The sequence below is a fragment of the Staurois parvus genome, unplaced genomic scaffold (assembly GCF_062004578.1).
Source record: "Staurois parvus isolate SC_StPar_1 unplaced genomic scaffold, SC_StPar_1.0 ptg001805l, whole genome shotgun sequence".
In the NCBI taxonomy this organism is placed as follows: Eukaryota; Metazoa; Chordata; class Amphibia; order Anura; family Ranidae; genus Staurois; species Staurois parvus.
The window spans coordinates 127,199-147,387 of NW_028319601.1; the positions used below are offsets into that span (position 1 = coordinate 127,199).

The 20,189-nt window shown below is 39.6% G+C and overlaps 1 protein-coding gene across 1 annotated transcript in view; it reads right to left on the minus strand.

Annotated features, from left to right (window-relative positions):
- Nucleotides 1-2,129: 2,129 nt before the first annotated feature.
- The window catches only part of RORA (RAR related orphan receptor A), a 596,842-nt gene continuing 578,782 nt past the window's right edge, over nt 2,130-20,189 (minus strand). The window contains exons 7-11 of the mRNA XM_089663931.1: nt 16,778-16,910; nt 15,313-15,420; nt 12,160-12,270; nt 9,805-9,917; nt 2,130-7,260 (exon numbers count right to left, since the gene is read on the minus strand). Of these exons, the coding sequence (XP_089520057.1) occupies nt 7,096-7,260; nt 9,805-9,917; nt 12,160-12,270; nt 15,313-15,420; nt 16,778-16,910 (630 nt within the window). The 3' untranslated portion in view covers nt 2,130-7,095. The remainder of the gene's footprint in view (nt 7,261-9,804; nt 9,918-12,159; nt 12,271-15,312; nt 15,421-16,777; nt 16,911-20,189) is intronic.

A 20,189-nucleotide genomic window follows, 5' to 3' on the forward strand; every position in this document is an offset into this window, starting at 1 on the left:
AAAAAAAAGGGGTGGGCTGAATTTGTGAAGACTGCCAGAACAGAACACTAAACCAGACCAGACAATGTCCAGAGTAGAGCGATCAGTGGTCTAACAAAGGATACATGACATATTTCCCTTTGCTGAAAGTTTAATTGCAGGATTCCATGACTGCCCCTTTCTGGCAGCATCTCCAATGTGACAGCCTAACGAGATGGATGAGTAATTCCCTGAGGGAGCAAGGTATATTTATATATTTTACAGATTCTATATACATATTGCACATTAGAAGGAGTGGGGGGAAAGTGCAAACCAAATGGTAATTATTACACAATTACAGAAAGATTCCTGGAATGTTCTAAAGCAATTAGAATTCTAAAAAAAAAACATACAAAATGCTAAATGAACATGCAGCAGCTTATAAGGATGAGATTTCTAAACACATCTGGATGGATGGGATACTGTGTGCAGATACACACCCAGCTCAGAAACAATTTACCTACAAGGGAATAAACCCAAAAAAACACATTCTGGGTCTGGCATTAACCACTGGAATTAAGGTAGAATTCAGTCAACCCATAATGTCCTATAACGGTAGACAAGGTGGAGCTTCCTTTATTAAATCCCTCCTTTATTAAATTTGAAAAGTATTTTTGTATTTTAAAGACTAAAATCAAGCACATGGTGCTTGCATGCAAAAGTGTTTGAATTTGCACATTCATAGATACCCTATGTTTGTTATAATCTGTCTGTTACAGCAGTAGGCACAGTGAAGGGGCTGTGAACCAAACACATAACCTTTTAGCTAGTGAACAATGTCAATCATCATTTGAAAAAAATGTTACCTAAATATTACTTTGTAGTGAAAAGCTGAAGATCTCTGACTACTATAGTAAAGGAAAAAGGAGGAGAAGGCAGAGAGTGCACTGTTTCTCACTGCTACACTATGGGGGAGATCTACTAAAACTGGAGCACTCAGAATCTGGAGCAGCTGTGCATGGTAGCCAATCAGCTTCTAATTTCAGCTTGTTCGATTAAGGTTTGGCAATGAAACCTGGAAGCTGATTGGTTTCTATGAAGAGTTGCACCAGATTTTTGCACTCCAGTTTTAGTAAATAACCCTCAGTGCCACCTCCTCTGTACTACTATTACCTCTTTGCAGTAGTAGTAATACATTTGGGAATGTGGCGATCAAGGCATATAATACTGCCAATAAATGTAGCAAAACAGGGCAATTATCACATAGTGAAGAAGTCCTAATCCCCTTCATATGTATTACACAGGTAGGCTGACTTTAACAGAGGTTGAGACGTTTGCAGTGCAGTGCAGTGCAAGCACAAACAGGTATGTTTGGGTCTATAGGCCATGTAAAAATATTTTATTAACATCCTGTTTAGGTTCTGAAAATTAAGTTTTCTTCTTCAAGCAAGGTTGAAAAATGTGTATGTGTGTGTGTGTGTGCGTGTGCGTGTGCGTGTGCGCGTGTGTGTGTGTGTGTGCGTGCGTGCGTGCGCACACAAAATTAAAACACCATCTACAGCTGGTGCCCCATCCTCTCACTGCTGCATATTCATCCTCGCATTACAACCTAAAAAAAAAAAAAAAAAAAACCTGCAGCTTTACAAATGTCTGTATACAACTAAGATATTTGAGCTATGGCACATTTAAGAAAATGAAACACTTTTTTTTTTTTGCTTTTTTTTTTTTTTTTTACCAGAGACAGAGTTCTTGAAAATACAAAGCTTACCTTTGATTTTTTTTTTGATTCCTTATAAAATTTGTACAATAATCGTTTTGTTTGTAACATTTTTTTCACATTACAAAAATCTGTTTTATCATTGTGACCACTAAACAAATCACATTTTTTTTATTGCAGGAATAGTTCAAGTGCCTTTAAATATTTATATAAGGGATAAAAAAATAGACTTTTTTAATTAATATGCTTTTTAAAGTGGTCCAAACATTGTATTAAATATTGTAATTATATCCATTACCCACTTTAATTATCATTAACACTTAAAGCAGCCAAAAACATACACACAAACACACACCTGTAATAGTTGATTGAACATAGCTATTTGGGATTGTACAACAAAGCAATCAACACAGATGCCATTTATATACTGTGTATATATATATATATATATATATATATATATATATATATATATATATATATATATCCCCGTTTTGTGTGATTGTGTCACCAAGAGAATAAAATTGAATGAACAACTTTTTTAAATTTTTGTTTTGATCAGTCCTGTAATATAGATGTCTAACCAAGGTGAAGCTGTAGCAATATAGCTCCACTGGGACCCAAGAACCAGGGCTCTATACATTTCTACAAAAATCCACTATGTTGATGTCATTTTTAACACAACCGGGGAATACTACTTAACCAGCTTTAGCTTTGTGCAACTGGTGGTTCCCCATCGTATACTAAGTAACAGCACCTATATATTCAGCTCATTATAATATATACAATAGACATGGGGTGCTACGTCTTATACGTTCAGTATAGGCACCTACAGCCAAACCTTCTTCCTCTGCCCAGTCTATTATCTTACAAAACACGAGAACACTTATGGGGGGGGGGGGGGGTACTAGAACAGCAGTCCATGTCAAATCTTCCTCTCTTCCTGCAGGATAGATAGGTGCAAGCAAAATGCAATGCAAATTACATACTTTCAGCTTCCACATTTCAAGTGTCTCGAAAATAAAAAGTCAGCACTATGTCACAATTAGAGGGGAAGATTTACTAAAAATGCATAGAAACCAATCAGTTTCCAGGTTTTATTGTAAACGTTTAAAGGCAAGGTTCAACTTTATGAACATGTAACATGTTCAGCATGCATTCCCCCCCCCCATGACAGCAGGCAGGGGACGCTCTCCCCGCACCAACTGCCACAATAAGAAAATAGCATTGGAGCTCCACCCACACAGCGGCATCATTCATTCAAAGTTTCCTGTGAATGAACAGCCTACAAGTACCATCATTCATTGCGGCAGATGACTTGTAGTTCTCAATGAACTACGAGGGTGCTGGTGATTGTTCTTGTAGTTTATAGATGCAGTGTTAATTTTGATTTCCTTTTTTTGTCATAGTGATGACTAAGATGCCATTTAGTTTCAGACACAATTTTGTCTGAATTGTTTTAGTCTACTTTTAGTTAACTAAATATAGTATGATTTTAGTTGGCTAAATATACAGTAGATTTAGTCAAAGAAAACTGAATGGGTTTAGTTGAAGTGGTTGAAAGGAAAAAAAAAAAAAATAATAAACAACAAATATGCCTATACTTACCTGCTCTGTGCAATAGAATTGATCGGCCCCAATAGAGAGGCCCCAATCCTCCTCTTCTCGGGTCCCCTGTCAACACTCCTGGCTACTCCTCTCTTTCTGGTGCACCCAACAGGAAACCAGTTCCCATGGGGGCACTCATGAGGGCTCACTCCCGAGAGGCTTTAGAACCACTTTAAAGTGTAATACTTTAGTTAAGCAGTTCCCTAGATTTTCCAATCTTATTATATATTCCTGAAGTAAATATCTATTAACCTGTTATTACTTATGCTATTAACCACTTGTTATCCGTCCTATATTAGAAGTACTGCTACAGGGCAGCACAGCTGCACAAAATCACTTATGTATACACACACATGTGATTTGCATTTGCGGGTACCTGCACTGGTATTAGCGGCTGGGGATGTCAATCATCGGCAAAGCTGAGAGGGGAGAGATCTGTGTGTAAACAACACAGGTCTCTCTCCTGTCAGCATGGACATGCTGCTTTGTATCTCTCTGTACAGCAGAAAGATACAAAGCAGCATGTCTCCCATGCAAAACAGCACACAGTTAACCCTTTGATTGCCCCAGATGTTAACCCCTTCCTGCCCAGTGTCATTAGTACAGTGTCAGTGGTTTTTATTAACACTGATCACCGTTTTAGTGTCACTGGGGATTTCAGTGGCAGTTAGTCAGTTCCCACCCAGTGTCAGAATGCCCGCCACAGTCCCGATATAAGTCGCTCATCGCCGCCATTACTAGTATAAAAAAAAAAGTAAACAATTCCAGTATATACACCGCCATTTGTAGACTTTCACGTAAACAAATTAATATACAATTATTGGAATTTTTTTTAGCAAAGACATGGAGCAGAATACATTTTGGCCTAAATTTAATGAAGAAATTACAATTTTTTATTGGACATGTTTTATAGCAAAAAGTCAAAAATATTGTTTGTTTTTTTCAAAATTGTCAGTCTTTTGTTTATAGCGCAAAAAATAAAAACCGCAGAGGTGATCAAATACCACCGAAAGAAAATTTATGTACAGCGTTGCATGACTGCACAACGGTCAGTTAAAGTAATACAGTGTCGAATTGAAAAAAATGGTCTGGTCAGGAAGGGAGATAAAACCTCTATAGGGCAAGTGGTTAAGGTTTGAACAAACAATAGACACAGATTTAAGTCCAAAGAAATTAGTTGTGATTGGATCTCCTCACAATTCTTTCCTCCCTAACATTTTAGTCTAGTTTTAGTCAGTTGACGAAAATGTCAATAGATTTTTGTTACAGTCTTAGTCACCATAACTTATTTTTTCAGTGACTAACACTAGACTAAAACTAAATAAAAACTGTTATTGACTAAAACCAAATGGCAAAAAATTATTAGTTGACTAAATTAACACTTTATTGATCTTCCTGCTGTCAAGTAACTATCTACCTGTACAGGAAGTATGGGCAGACAGCTATCCTGAGAGTCTGCAGGAGCCTGGCATTGCACCTATGATCTGCAGATTGTGAGTGCAATGCTCTGCAGGCTACTTTAAAAAAAAAAAAAAAAAATAGAATTCCTTTTTTTTACCTACAAAACTAAAAATAATTTTTTTTAAATGTACATTTATTATTTTTTTCAAAAGGTGAACCTATCCTTTAGCTGAACAAACTGAAGTTTGAAGCTGATTGGCTACAATGCACAACTGCACCAGATTCTGAGCGCTCCAGTTTAATGCCAGCCATACATGCGTCGTAATTCGACTGATTTTTCGTCCGAAGAATAATCGGCAGATTTTTGCTCTGTTAGTGGATCAATGTCACTGGCCGATTTTCGCGATTCCTCCCCTTTTCGGTGGTCAGGCATATTGGAAAATTTGTGAAAAACTACCGATTTTCAACTCAATGATGGTCAAATCATATGATCGTTTTTCCGAAAAGAATAAGCACATGACCCGAGACCTGGAAGGAACAGAAGTTTCACCTGTTATATGGAGTGAACTTTATGACTTGGTCGGCCGATTTTCGAAATCATTGATGGCACCATTGGATTACCGAGCGAACAACATTTTTGATTTTCGGACGAAAAATCATTCAGAATTCGACCCATGTATGGCCTGCATTACCAAATCTCCTCCAGAGGTTTTTAGGAGTACTGAATTTCCCCTTTAGGAGGGAAGGAGACAGCCACCTGGAAATCCCATAACTTGTAAAGGATGATGAGCAGCATTAGCACAGCATGGCTGCCAAAGGCTGTGGCAATGGTTTCAAGGAAAGTGAGAGAAGTAATATTAAAAAAAACTGCACAAGGCCACAGAACCTTAGGCTGCAATTTTAGAAGGTCAGATATAGCCCCTCAAGGATCGCAGGCCTGGCAGCACTTGCTTCTACAACTCCAGCTGTTACTATAGCAATGAGAAACGACTGCACAGCAGTTCTTTCGAAGATTCGCAGTGATATGATATGTGGCAATTATCACGGGCTAATGCAGGAGGCTTTACTCCAGAGAAGGCAATGAATACCTAAAGACCAGCAAATTGTGTCCCATCATTTTGCTTTTGTTTACCCAACATTTTATATATCTTATGCTTTTGTGCTGCAGCATCTTGGGGCACTATAAGAAGAGTATATAAAAGGTATCTAAAGATTATTACAACAGGACGCAGTATGATGTTGGGGTTGCAGGAGGGACTAAAGCAGACAGCGGAGGACACATTATCTGACACCCCTAGAAGTATCAGATAACAGAAGTGCACAGAGCAATATTTCAACACACCAACTGCCAGAAAGTGGAGTACGCCTCTTCTTTTTCATGTTTCTCTGAGGAAGTGACAAGGTCACTTTAATATTCTGTCACTCAGAATCATCAGCTTAAATTTTAGATGACTTATTTTTGTTACAGTATAATGAGAGAGCCTCCTGGATATAAATTTCAAAGACAAAAGGAACATACAAGAACATGTACTTGTGACAGTAGAAGACCCGATCTAATAAAAGAGTATGATGCTGTAAGACGCCTGGTGACACAATGTGACAAAAGGACAATGGCGAATGTGCTTTGTCTATTCCGCTGCAGTACACCACACACCAATTATTCTTGTATGCCTCCAAACAAGCAGCTGACTTTCTCCGTTCTCATTGACACAGGAGTTATTTTAACCCTGTTCAGTACCAGATTTATGGAAACGGTAAAGCAACTACCTGGACCAACCTCATCCCTCCCCCATCTCTCACAAAACATCAGCAGCAACAACCACCCCGACACCCACTTAATAATCTATTGCTTTTACACTAAGTCTCAAATTCCTGATGTGTACATCAAAATACATTAAAAAACAAACATAAAACACATTTCACTAAACAAATGGAAAAAGAGCAGTAGGAATTAATAAAAAGGTGCAAACAAAAACAAAAAGGTGCCACACGGAAACAGACCAGAATAAGTCTACAGCTGGGCCCTACGCTTTAAACAATATCTCTGTAGCCATATAAAGGTTCATGCCCACGTACCCTGTAATACATATATATTTATATATAAATATTATTTTGCTTGTATTGCTAGAGACATTAGACGTCTCATGGTTAAAATGCAGGTGTGGTTCTTTCTCACCAGCCTGCCCTGCAGTTGGTCCTTAAATTTTCTCCTTTACCTCTTGTAAACAATAACCCTGGGGGGGTGAGAGGTCAAGGACAAATGTCTGTGCATGTCACCACTCTCCTCCTGCACCCAGGTTTGCGTAAAGTGTCTTGGTTCCTCTATCCCATGTATACATGCACACGTGTGCACGGCTGGATTCTTATGAAGCGGTTGCTTGTTCCAGGTATGAACAGTAAAGCAGGCTGTTCTATCCCTCCAGTTGCATGGCTGGCTCATATTCAGAGGTAAAGAGTTCCTTGTAGAGGGGAGGGAAGTGGTGTCTCACAATGTCTGGATATATTGCTTTAAACGCCATGAGTTTCTCCGTGTGACGACTACACAACGCACGTAGCGTGGAGACTTTGCATATTAACTAAAATATAAAAACAAGGACTTGCATTATAAAGTAAATTCAAACAATACAGAGACAGAAACATGAATAGTCCCAGTAATTGTTCAAATAGCTACATATGACCCTATATATGACCAGCTAATGCAGATAGACTAGTGGCCTGGTTATGTGGCAAACCTGATGAATAGCATTTGTGTTGTCAGGTACCTATGTTGGATGAAAAGATTGAAACAAAAACCCTAACCTAAAAAGCTAATGGGGCTTTAAAAGGTACCATACCGTACCAGTACAAATAAAGTAAAACATGAAAGCAGTAGATAAAAATTAAACCCTTTTATTAGGTTAAAAAACCACCCATCGGTGGAAAAGGTTTAGTCAGACATAGATACAAAAGGCACATAGTCAGACATGGACACAGAAAGGCATATCATTAAAATCAGCAAGGTGTGGCTATAGTAGGTGAGGGTTGATGCCCAAGACGTAAGGAACGTCACAGGCATCGGCGAACTACAGCCACTAACTTAGAGCAAGATAGACTCAACTGTACAGATAGTATATGGAATCGTAAATGGTTATCAGATGAAATATATACATATACAGCCAAAAACGCCCAACCATATGTTTTGTGGGATAAAACACACATCTTCAGGGAAGTGGGTTTTATCCCACGAAACGCGTTGGAATCTATAACGCAAAGCATTTTTCATGGTTTCAAGTGGATACTGTATTACCAGTTTCATCAACATCTATTATGTCCTATGGTTGGGCGTTTTTTCTCTGTATATGTATATATTTCCACTGATAACCATTTACCATTCCATATACTATCAGTGGAAATATATACATATGCAGACAAAAAATGCCCAACCATAGGACATAATAGATGTTGATGAAACTGGTAATACAGTATCCACTTGAAACCATGAAAAATGCTTTGCGTTATAGATTCCAATGCGTTTCGTGGGATAAAACCCACTTCTTCAGGGAAAGAGGGCAAAGTTTGCCCTCTTTCCCTGAAGAAGTGGGTTTTATCCCACGAAACGTATGGTTGGGCGTTTTTTGTCTGTATATGTATATATTTCAACTGATAACTATTTACCATTCCATATACTATCTGTACAGTTGAGTCTATCTTGCTCTAAGTTAGTGGCTGTAGTTCGCCAATGCCGATGCCCGTGACGTTCCTTACATCTTGGGCATCGACCCTCGCCTACTATAGCCACACCTTGCTGATTTTAATTATATGCCTTTCTGTGTCTATGTCTGACTATATACCTTTTGTATCTATGTCTGACTAAACTTTTTCCACCGATGGGTGGTTTTTTAACCTAATAAAAAGGGTTTAATTTTTATCTATTGCTTTCATGTTTTTACTTTATTTGTACTGGTACGGTAAGGTACCTTTATAGCCCCATTAGCTTTTTAGGTTAGGGTTTTTGTTTCAATTATTTCACTAGGGGTGTGGTACCAGTAAAACCGTTACACAAGGATTGGGAGAGTTATTTTTTTTCTTCTCCACCTCCCACTTTCCCCTTATCCATTGTTGGATGAAAAGACCTGGGCTGGAGTTAATACAATATGGACACTTTTTGAGAGATAACCTGTACGACTAAGGCTTTTTTTTTCTTTTTTTTTACTTGTGGTCAGGAAGGCAACAAAAATATGAGGATGAGCTGTGGTTTTATTGCCCCGACCAAAAGCAGCCAGATGAAGTTATACACATGCAAATTCCGCAATGCAAAAATTATCCCCCTGTTGCATACTGCTACTGAACATGACCCACTTGGTAATCCCAATCAAAAAGCCTGTTCAATTCTCAAAGAAACAAAACAAATAAAAAAAAAAAAAACGCAGGCATTCAGGAGGAAGCAGTATTTCCTCCTGAATAACTGTCAATGTTTCAGCATATTTAAAGTGTTACTAAACCCCAACAATAAAATCAGTCTGTATATGTAGAAAAGCATGCTTGGTATAACTAATGTGGAACTGAAGGGATTTATCCTCCACGTTGTGTAAAAAGGCGGTTTGATCTTGTCTTCTCTGATCCTCCCCTTTTTCTACTGTCCCCAATCCATTTGCTGATAGAACAGAGCCTTAGGGGCAAGCTGTGCATGCTCAGATTGGCGTGTTTTGCTGTAGTGTTTTTTTTTTTTTCTTGGAAGAGTGCATGTGACCAGCACAGGGCCAATCAGCACTGCCTAGACAGAGGGTCAGGGGTCCTGCAGCCTCATAGGACAATCAGGGGAGAATTAAAACTTCTCCTACAAGCTTTTACCAGTGCTCTGCTTGACATTGATAGAAGTCACAAGACTGCTATATACTGCTGTTGAGAAAAGCAGTTTAAATTATCTAAAATAATTGCATTTCCATGTTCTGTGTACTGTGGGAGACTAGATATAGGGAATGCAGGGTCCTGGGTTTAAAAACACTTTAATAAAAAATATTTCAGGAGGACCGAAGTGCAGTACTTGCAGTACCCACTCTTGTCCCAGTCTGAAGTGAATTCTGTTTAGTTGCTATGGGTTGGTGTTTACTGAATAAGCCTGCTGAAGGATGTGACCTTACCTTGGTTAGAATTCCATCATCACGATGGTTCTTTTGAAGAACATGCTGCAGTGTGAGCTGGATTTTCTGCTGGAGTTTCTCAATCTTCAGTTTCTCCTGTAGCCATGACCGATCTTAGAAAAGTGGGATCATGAAAAAAAAAAGTTAATATTTGGCATAGAGAATGGAATAAAATGTACCACTGTCCAGCCCTCAACCATGTGGCTATGGCAATGACAAGGACAAAAATGTGTTATTCAAGTAATAAACACTTCAAGGTGCCTGTACATTGATTCTCTGTAATGTCCATTTGTAGTCATTTTTTATTTGTCACATTAGGATTAGAAGTGTTAGCACAGACTGAATAAATAGCTGTGACCAAAGAAATCTGCTGCAATTTCTGTAAATCAAGAGTAAGAAGTATGGACAAAGCTTTACTGGCTATACTTCTCATGGGTCACAGGAGTGCACTTACTTTTGTTCTCCTGTTACTCAGAATGAAATAATAGAAAGCCATTGTCCACTATCAGCTGATGTCACAAAGCTGCTCCAGGCTCTGGCAGGATCCCAACCATATTGTCAGGACCCACCCAGCTTCCTGGCTGACAGCTGGCTCCATCTCCAAGTGCATGGCTGAGCATACAGGTAAAATAAATAAAAATTATATATATATATATATATATATATATATATATATATATATATATATATAATTTTTTTTTTGTTAACCCCCAAACTTCTCCTATGAAAGTAGTTTGCTAGGGGCAGCTTGTAAATATAGGAATTGAGCACCTCTTCATGCTCCCTACATTGCATCCACTACAGGCTAGTACTCCATTGTTTCAATGCAATGAATTGTGCTACTTATCATTTTCATCTAATCTGAACATAACATAAACCCATTATCATTTCTGAACGACTGTATTGCACATATGTGCATGAATTAAAAAGCAATGGGCTTTGTGCTTTGCTGGGTAGACAGAGACACTGCATGGCTTACAAAGATGACCTATATTAATAGAGCAGCATGGCACAGACACAATGTTTCTCAAGGTGTGATTCAAGGAACTATTTGGATGTCAGCAGTGCCCTCCAGCTTTAGAGACTTTGGCATAAATGTTAAACAGGTGATACTAAGACATTGGGAAAGACAGAAAACAATTAATTCAGTCCAAACTTTACAGCCAGCAGTTTAGACATCTGAATTTAAAGTGACACTAAACTCTGTTAAAAAAAAAACAAAAACCAACCTTTTTTAAATACACAAATAGATTAGGTTCATTTTATTAAAAAAAAAAAAAAAATGCACATTTTTGACAGGTAAAAAATGTTTTATTTTTTTTTTTTTATTGGCAGCCTGTAAATCATTGCATCTGCAATCAGCAGATCATGGATCCAATGTCAGTCTCTTACAGACTGGCAGTACACAGTCTACCCATACGTCTGATACAGGCAGGCAGTTACTGCAGTCTAGGAAGCTCAATGGACTATGAGAGCGCTCACCATGAACCTCCCAGTTCACTGAGAACTACAAACAATCAGCCACAAAGGCTGACGTTACTTGTAGGCATCCATTAACAGGAAACTGTGAATGAAATCGCTGTGTGGGCGGAGCCCCACACAGCAGAATTTTTTTTTTAAATTGTGACAGCGGGTGTGGGGAGAAGATCCCCACCCACTTTTACAGGAAGGGGGAGGAGGTTGCAGCTGCTGGAACACGTTACATGTTCCATCCTAAAAACAGATAACATGTTTCAAAAGGTGAACTATCCTTTAACTGAAAAAACTGCCTTCTATTGCTTTCAGCCTCCACCAAATTCTCCCCCCCCCCATTCTAATCCAATTTTCCTTTAGAGGTTGGATATGTCCATTCTCCATGAGCCTCCCTCTCTTACAGTGCGCATGACCACTACTAATGACCATTTCTAACAAACAGAAGAGAGGGGAAGAAGGAGAGGTTTGAGAGCTCACAGGGGATTTTACAAGAAGACAGAAAAACACTACAGACTACACGGTCATTAAGCAGTGGATGTGTATGGTTTATTTTTGAAAAAAAATCAATATCTTTTCGTGTCACTATAATGCAGGACATAGACGGTTGGTTTATCGGCCAAATTTTCATACGAAAGAATAATCGGCCGATATTCGCACCGTTAGTTAGCTGATTTTCATGGTTCCTCCTCATTTCTTTTATCGGTCATGCTGGAAAATTTACGAAAAACTGACAATTTTCGTAAGCATTGGTGGCAACAGAACGACCGATTTTTAGTTTTTCGGCCGAAAAACGAACTGTCTATAGCCTGCATAACCCTACTGCTGTCCAAGTTCTATGCACTGTGTTCTGTAAGGTATTAACATCCTCATCCACATCCTCACCTCCTGACATGAGCACAAAGGCAGAAAATAGAGCGATCTCATCCTCCGTCAAATGCAGAGAACACAAGCTTTTACCAAATTCGAATACAAAGCTCATGAAATCTTCACAACCTAAAAAAAAATAGACAACAATAAACACAAATCCACACAAACAAAAAAAACAATATACCAAACAGGGTTGCACTTATGATTTATGCTGTGAACAGATTTAGTATAGGAAAACCTCAAGGCCCCTTGCTTCATAATTTACTGTGACATTTGTGTGCAAGGGGCCAAAAACTGTGTAAACACCAAAGTAATGTCTATATGCGTACATAGGGGAGTAAAGGTGTGTAAGTATTCAGAGAAGTATAGACGAGTAAAACTCTTCTTCATTGCCAGTATTGTGGCCCCTTGCACATGGGCATCACAAGTTTCTGAGTAAACATCAGTAAATTATGACACTTGTGTGCAAGGACCTAAACGAGTAAACACACAAGTAAATGACTGCACTCAAATGTAACATTTTTGATTTTTGTTTTACTTCTCTGTACTCATCGCATTATGACTGATCTTTACTCACCTGCAGTGGCGGACTGACCATTTGGAAACGCGGGCCCGGGGTCAGTAGGGGGCCCCATGAGATGCCCCTGTACCTTTTACATAGGCTTTTTTGAGTTTGGGCAAGGACACAGGGGCCCCATGATCCCCTATTGCCCGGGGGCCCCATGAGTTGTCAGTCTGCCCCTGCTCACCTGTGTGCAATGTCCCATGGACAACAATGCATTTCATTTCAGATCAGTAAAAAAAGTATTTTTACTCCTGTGTGCAACAGGCCTAACAGTAGACCACTCTTATTTGCTAAATTTTGAACTATTAAATAAATATTAAAGTATTTACTACAGTGCCTTGAAAAAGTATTCATACCCCGGAAAATGATCAAAGCTTAGGATATTTTTTTTATACCGTAACCCTGCTTTAAACTTCTCTACAACTTTATCCCTGACCTGTCTGGTGTGTTCCTTGGCCTTCATGATGCTGTTTGCTCACTATTGTTCTCTAACAAACCTCTGTGGACTTCACAAAATAGCTGTATTTATACTGAGATTAAATCACACACAGGTGGATTCTAATTACTAATTAGGTGACTTCTGAAGGCAATTGGTTCCACTAGATTTTAGTTAGGGGTAGCAGAGTAAAGGGAGCTGAATACAAATGCATGCCACTTTATTCAGATATGTATTTGTAAGAAATTTTTAAAACCATTTATCATTTTCCTTCCACTTCACAATTATGTGCCACTTTGTGTTGGTCTATCACATAAAATCCCAATAAAATACATTTACGTTTTTGGTTGTAACATGACAAAATTTGGAAAATTTCAAGGGGTATGAATACTTTGAGGCACTGTATATAAATTTAGGTGCACAAAACTCTGTTGATTCTGTCAGAAATCCTGTGAGCTGATCCAATCCTGTTTTCTCTGACCATACTGACATTAATCAATTAGCACAGTTCCCAGCCTTTTCTGCTACAAAACAATCTCCCCGTGTTAAGGCGACAACTCTGTTCTTTAATAAATACAGCGGTGTGAGTGAGCGTTGTCACCCTAGGACAGGAAGTGTGTTACTGGCAAAATCACGAGGTGAAAAAGGAAGAAAAAAGAGCCTAGAAAGAAAACAAATAGAACCTCAGCTAAATTACCCTCTGTTACCTGGACAGATTGGGAATTTTTTGTCAGAAGTGTACTGCTGTTTTCCCCCCACTGGACAGTCTCCCCCCTCATATCCCGTCCCAGTGTGTATAGTCACCATAACGGGTGGAACATTTCTCCAACAAAATACATTTTTAGTGTGCATGTGGGAGGGGTAGCTCACCTGTCAGAATGTTTATTGGTGCTGGCTTCCTGGCTGGGGCAATTTTCATCAATTCCTGTCTCAGGGATTGTTTGTGAACAGGACAGGAAGTGAGTGGAAATCTCTTTACTGGGGATACATCAGCAAAAATATGAAAAGGCTTCTAAAGCCTTAGGCTACGTTCACACTAGCCTTGTGTGCAGGCGGCAGAGAGGCGTTTGAGAAGCGTTTTTACCGCTTCCCAAACGCCTCTGCCAATTCTGCACATTACAGCAGATGGTGCTGTTCTAACGGGAGCATTTGCGTCGCGTTGCGGCAAAACGGACGCCTCTGGTCGAGTCAGGAGGCTTTGAAGCCTCCTATTCTCGTCTATGGTGCTGCTCCACAAACGCCTGGCCGGCAATTGCTGTGCGGTTGCAACGCGTTTGCGGGGCGTTTGCGGAGCGGTAACACCACTCAAACTGCATTATAGGCATTTGTGGGGCGTTATTAACGCTCGGCAAACGCCTAGCAACCGCCCCTAAACCGCGCATGCGGCGTTTGCGGGGCGTTTGCGGAGCGTTAAAAACGCTCCGCAAACGCCGGACCAACGCTTGCCAAATGCTATAGGGGCGTTTGGCAAGCGTTGGCAAAACAGCCTAGTGTGAACGAGCCCTTAAGGTTTTTTTTTACCTTAATGCCTTCACTGCATGGAGGTAAAAAAACAAAAAACAAAACGTCTGTGTCCAGGATCGGGGGGGGGGGGGGGGGGGGAAACCTAGACATGGAAGTTTTTTTTTTTTTGCTGCTGTCAATCAAATCCTACGACAAGGGAACAGGGGATGAGGCAAAGCTTGGGAGCGAGCCTGCACGAGTACCCCCCCTTAGCAAGTGGCTTGCTTGAGGGGTTACTCGGAAGTAGCAGGAGCCAGGAGCACCAGTGGGGGACCTCAGAAGAGGAGGATCGAAGTTACTCTGTACAAAACCATTGCACAGAGCAGGTAAGTAGAACATGTTTGTTATTTTAACAAAAAAATAAAGGTTTAAAATCACTTTTTAATCATTAATCGTTAATCATTAAAGGTTAAAGGTTAATCATTCCAAGTTCAATCAAAAACAAAGAGAAATTGCTTGGAATTACACTTAAAGAGTTTTAATACCAAAAGTATTTGAAATAAATGTGTGGCCGCAGTCCTTGGCTGTGAGGTTTTTTTTTTACTTCTTACATTGAGAATTTGTTGCATGCTCCATTCTACCTTGAATAGCTAATACAAAGCTGAAAGGCTCACTGGCATACATGACACGGGACATATACCACTGTGCATTATGAAATACTTGCCAAGTGACTTGAAGACTTCTATGCCTGCATATTTGCCATCAAAATATACGGTGTTGTTTTGTGAATCAAAGGCACGACACATTCGGATGAAAACAACTTCTAAGGAACCTGTAGGAGTAGAATACACATGATACACATTGTAATATAGACTGGATTAAAGTGACAACATATTGAATAAACACTTGAAGTCCAGGGCAATTGTTTAATTTTACACGCATGTTAAAATCTACCTAATCTATCCAATCAATTTGTATCCGATCAGGCAGGCCATTGCACTACATAGTTCTGGATAGATTTAAAGGAGGTTGTACAATCAGATGTGATATGTGTGATGAGCGTTAAACTTTAAGCCTTATGAACAGTGCAAGAATTTAAGTGCAGTAACCCATAGCAACCAGTCAGAAATAACTTCACTGTATGCTAGAAGTTCATAAGACCCTTAAACTATTTTCCAAATTACAGTTCATCCACAGATTAAAACAAAAAACCACAAATTAACCTTTGTATTCATTAACACACTGCTAAATGTATTATTAATTTTGACTAGTGTAATTCCCTGATTTTGACTTGGTGTCGGCCTCGTACAATCCACTGTACAGTAAAGCTTAGGCTGGGAAAAATAGCACCTGCAGCCAATTAGTTGTGCTACAGTACTTATGTACTAACAAGGGATAAGTTGATAGGAGTAAAGAGCATAGTGACCGTGAGATGAGCTCAACAGTTTGCTGCTTCTCTTTCACTGTCCAGTTACAGTAAGGGGAGAAGACCTGTAAGGGTTATATACCTTCAGAAGAAAAATCAGGTCTTTTTTCCAGGCAGATAGAGCTTAGCGAATCTCGGGACTGGTTAGATAAACATACAAATCTTTTGGTAGGAAAAGGTGCTCCCTAGATACATTTTATCTTTGGATTTAACCATTTTCTTGGAGATTTAATGCTGTAAATCATTACTTAGCCCTCATGCACACTGGACATTTTGATAACGCTGGTAACATTAGCTGTGTAAAGTCACGTTAAAAATGTGAGTTTTTCAGCTTTGTTTAGCGTTTTTACATTAGCGTTTAGCGGGGTTTTATCGTGTTTAGCGGTTTTTACCCATGTGTGCAGTTCTTAAGGTTTTTTTTGTCAAAACCGTGTTTAGCAGTGTTTTCCCACATGTGTGTTTTTTTAGCCTTTTATTGGTCAAAAAAAGTCCAAAAACGCCGGTTTACTGCGTTTTTCAGCGTTAGAGCATTTTTCTAGCCAAAAAACGTTGATTACAGTCTATGTGTACATGGACACATAGGATAACATGCTGGGGGGGGGGGGGGGTTTACTGGCTGCAGAAAAAAATGTCAAAAGTTAAAAACAGCCGCTGTAAAAACATCCAGTGTGCATGAGGACTAAAACAGTATGCATTTCAAATGTAAACATTCTGTACACTTCAGCTGTTGATTTCACTTTTTAAACTTCATCTTTGTGTTTACCTGCTTTTAGCAACACTATCTGATCATTCTGACAAAGCTCCATGAACCCATCAATGCGTTTGGCAAATTCCACCACATACTGAATGGCCTCTGTTATTTTCACTGCACAAAGCTGCCACATCACTTCTCGTTGCTGTAAAGGAAAAGCAAAAAGAAATTTACAACTCAGAAGTCTTCCCCACAGAGAAGAGTTAGGGTTTCAAACCAGAATGTAATACTTTACTCTAAAAGGGGCAGCAACATTACAATCAAAGCCCAACTCCAGGTACAAGAAAAATGACCCTTGCAGTGGTAATGCCAAGTCTAGGCGTCCAGACTAAAGGAGTAGTACGGACTTCACTCCTCACACCTGTTGACTTCCTCTCTAAAGTGAGCCGGCACGGTTGCTTACCTGCATCCACATACAATGCAAGATTAATTGTCCTGCACTGTACGTGTTGATGTTCAGAGCCCACCCAAAAAGTCAGGACAGAGAAAGGAAAGAGGATGCCACTTGTGCCTGGCGGAGAGAGGAAAAAGTAAAGTTATACTGCCTCTTCCTCCACCTCTTGGACTTGACAAAATGTAACGCTTGCAGTGAGGTGGGGATCCCAACTGAATGGGTTTTTGTTATATCTCCATCCTGCAGTTGGGCTTTAAACTATGGTCTGACAACTGTATATAATCCTGCAAATGACAAGAAAGTAACCAGATTGCTACACATAGATTAACTTTAAAACAATATATTGTAATAGACCATTCAAATGACCTAATTTTGTCAATTCTCCCACACTGGTCAAAAATACAACAACCACCTGACCTAAGGGATTGCCCAGCAAAGCTCCTGCACAGAACAAAGGCTGTAGTTTTAAAGAAACAGTGTTACCTTGCCCAGAGCAAAGTGAAAGTGTCTTAGCGAAGCTCTCCTTTCCCAGATATTTACAGCATTCTCCCAACAGCAGTGCAGCAGCCACTAAAATCCCCAGTGTCGGCTGAGGTGTGGTGATGAGGGAGTAATGACATTCTTCCCTCTGTCATGTGTGTTTGGGCCTTGGGACTGGCTACTAGACCTGACCACTGTCACATTGGGGGGAAACGACATGCTTTCTCCTACCCGAAAATACTAGGTATTGTCGCCAAGTGTGACATAGGTAAAAGACGGCAGGGAATTGCTGGCTGGCAAGGTATTAGTGGGTCAGAAAAGGCCCCTAGTAAGAATATTATCACTTTGCCTAAAGAAAAGAGTCTCTTTAACACCAACACTGCAGCATATGATCCTTTAACTACAGCAGAGCAAATCAAATATTTCATGTGCCTTTGTTTTGGGTGAACTATAGTGGTTTTGGATTGATTTTATTTTAGTTTATACTGTACATTGGAATTTTCTGCACAACCTGTTTTACAATTAATCATTTATATATGAAAAATCTCCCAGAGCACTATGGTGTATCTAAAAACAAACAGTGCAGCTTGCTTTGCAGCCGATTTTGTCTGATAGAAACTTCAAGCTGAACCCTCCTGTAAGGTAGGAGTCATTTTGATGCACTGAGTAGGAGTCACTGTGGATACAAGGTCCATACTACATTCATTTCAACACAAACCTTGTAGAGAGCCATTTCCACTGAGGTGAATAGAGTTCAGGCTATGCATGCACCAGGGACAAGGTGTAGGGTGAGAATATTTTAGGCTGCAATGTGAACATTATTGGTGAGCTGCATTTTAGGAAAGTTTATTCTATTACAAAACCACTGGGGAACACACCCTGAGAATTTTGAGAGCATTAAAATTCCAGGTAACATTTTTTCGAAAGAGTAGCCTTTAATACAAAAATGCAGCTTTGGCCGCAATACTCACCCCTGCAGTAGCTCATTTCCACCAGTAGATCTCAGTCTTCCAGGAGGAATGATGCCTAGAGTCATTCATCTTGGAACGCTGGATATCCTGTGAGTGTAGGGTGTCATGGACACCATGGTGCCCCGTGCTAACAAACAATGATACAGAGTGATGGTGATATCATCACTGCCCTCTGCATCACTGATGTCTGCCCAGTTCTGGGGCAGATCTGAAGAGTGAGAAGCATAACCAGACAGTGTTTAGAACTTGCTCTGAACAGGGACTCATGCAAGCTTCAAACTTTCTGAGCTTTGACAAATGGATGAACATTATGAAATCGGCGAACTTATTCTGCGACCCCATAATTGGGAATGTGGAGAGCCCGACAATTCACTCACTTTCTTTGTTCCTTGCCCTTTTAAAGACAACATACACTATTTAGGGAATTCTGTGGAGATAGAGGCACAGTCATAAAGACCCTCTCTATGTCCTACCAAATACTAATGAGAATACATTCCCAGCAAGAGCCAAGATTTCTGTCCAAATGGGAGAGGGACTTAAATATTACGTTCTCAGATACTCAAAGATTACATTTTATTTTTGTGCACAAAGCCTCAATTAGTAGTAAGTACCAAGATATTACTTATACAATCCTGAGACGGTGGTACAGGACCCTTAACAGACTTTTCGCTCAACAAAGTGGCCATTACTGGAGATGTAAGGCGCACAAAGGTATGCTTTTGCACATATTTTGGTAATTTTCTGCTATCTGCCCATTCTGGTGACAGGTCCTTCAAATAATGTAACAACTTAGAGACATCTCTCTTACTGCCAACCCAACCAGTCCTTTTAAATCTCACAGCTTTTTTCTAGAAAACGCTACCGCAAATGATTACTTGTACATGTCCTAAATTCTGCAAGGGCTCATGTCTTAAGTAGGTGGATACAACAGTTTCCAGCCATACATGGATTGAAATTTGGCATGGCACAATTTGATCCATGTATAGGCAAAACTGATTGTACCCAAGTTGATCCATTGATCAACTCTATATGTAAAAAATCTAACAGGCTGGTTGTACCAATTACTGCCAGTAGCTCTAGCCACTAGCAGTAATCATTGTGTTCTGCCAGCTTGAAAGGCTCCCCGTGACATTCCCTCATCAACACTGACTGTGTTGATAGGGAAATAAAGCAATTTTAAATCAATTCATCTATGGCTTACTTAACAGTGGTTTGCCATATAAATTCTGTATAATAAAAATAATTTACAGTGTTTGAAGAACCTTACAGCTGCCCTGGGGGATAAGTCTTAGGAATACATGGCAAGATAGTTTGTCTAAGGCACTTTCTCAGACACCCTCTTTGATCCCTTCCTTCCTAGCCCCTTTTTAGAACTTTCTTTCCATTTCATTCTTTCCTTCGCCCTCATTATTCCTTCCCTCCATCCCTAGATCTAAGAATATAGAAAATTGGTGAGCTTTGGACTTGTACATGTAGATGATGCTATGTCCCTTCCAGGGGAACAGAATGTGATATTTGATACATTCTATAACATGTTTTAATGTGTACCAATCTATGTTTATTGCATGTTCAGCACTAT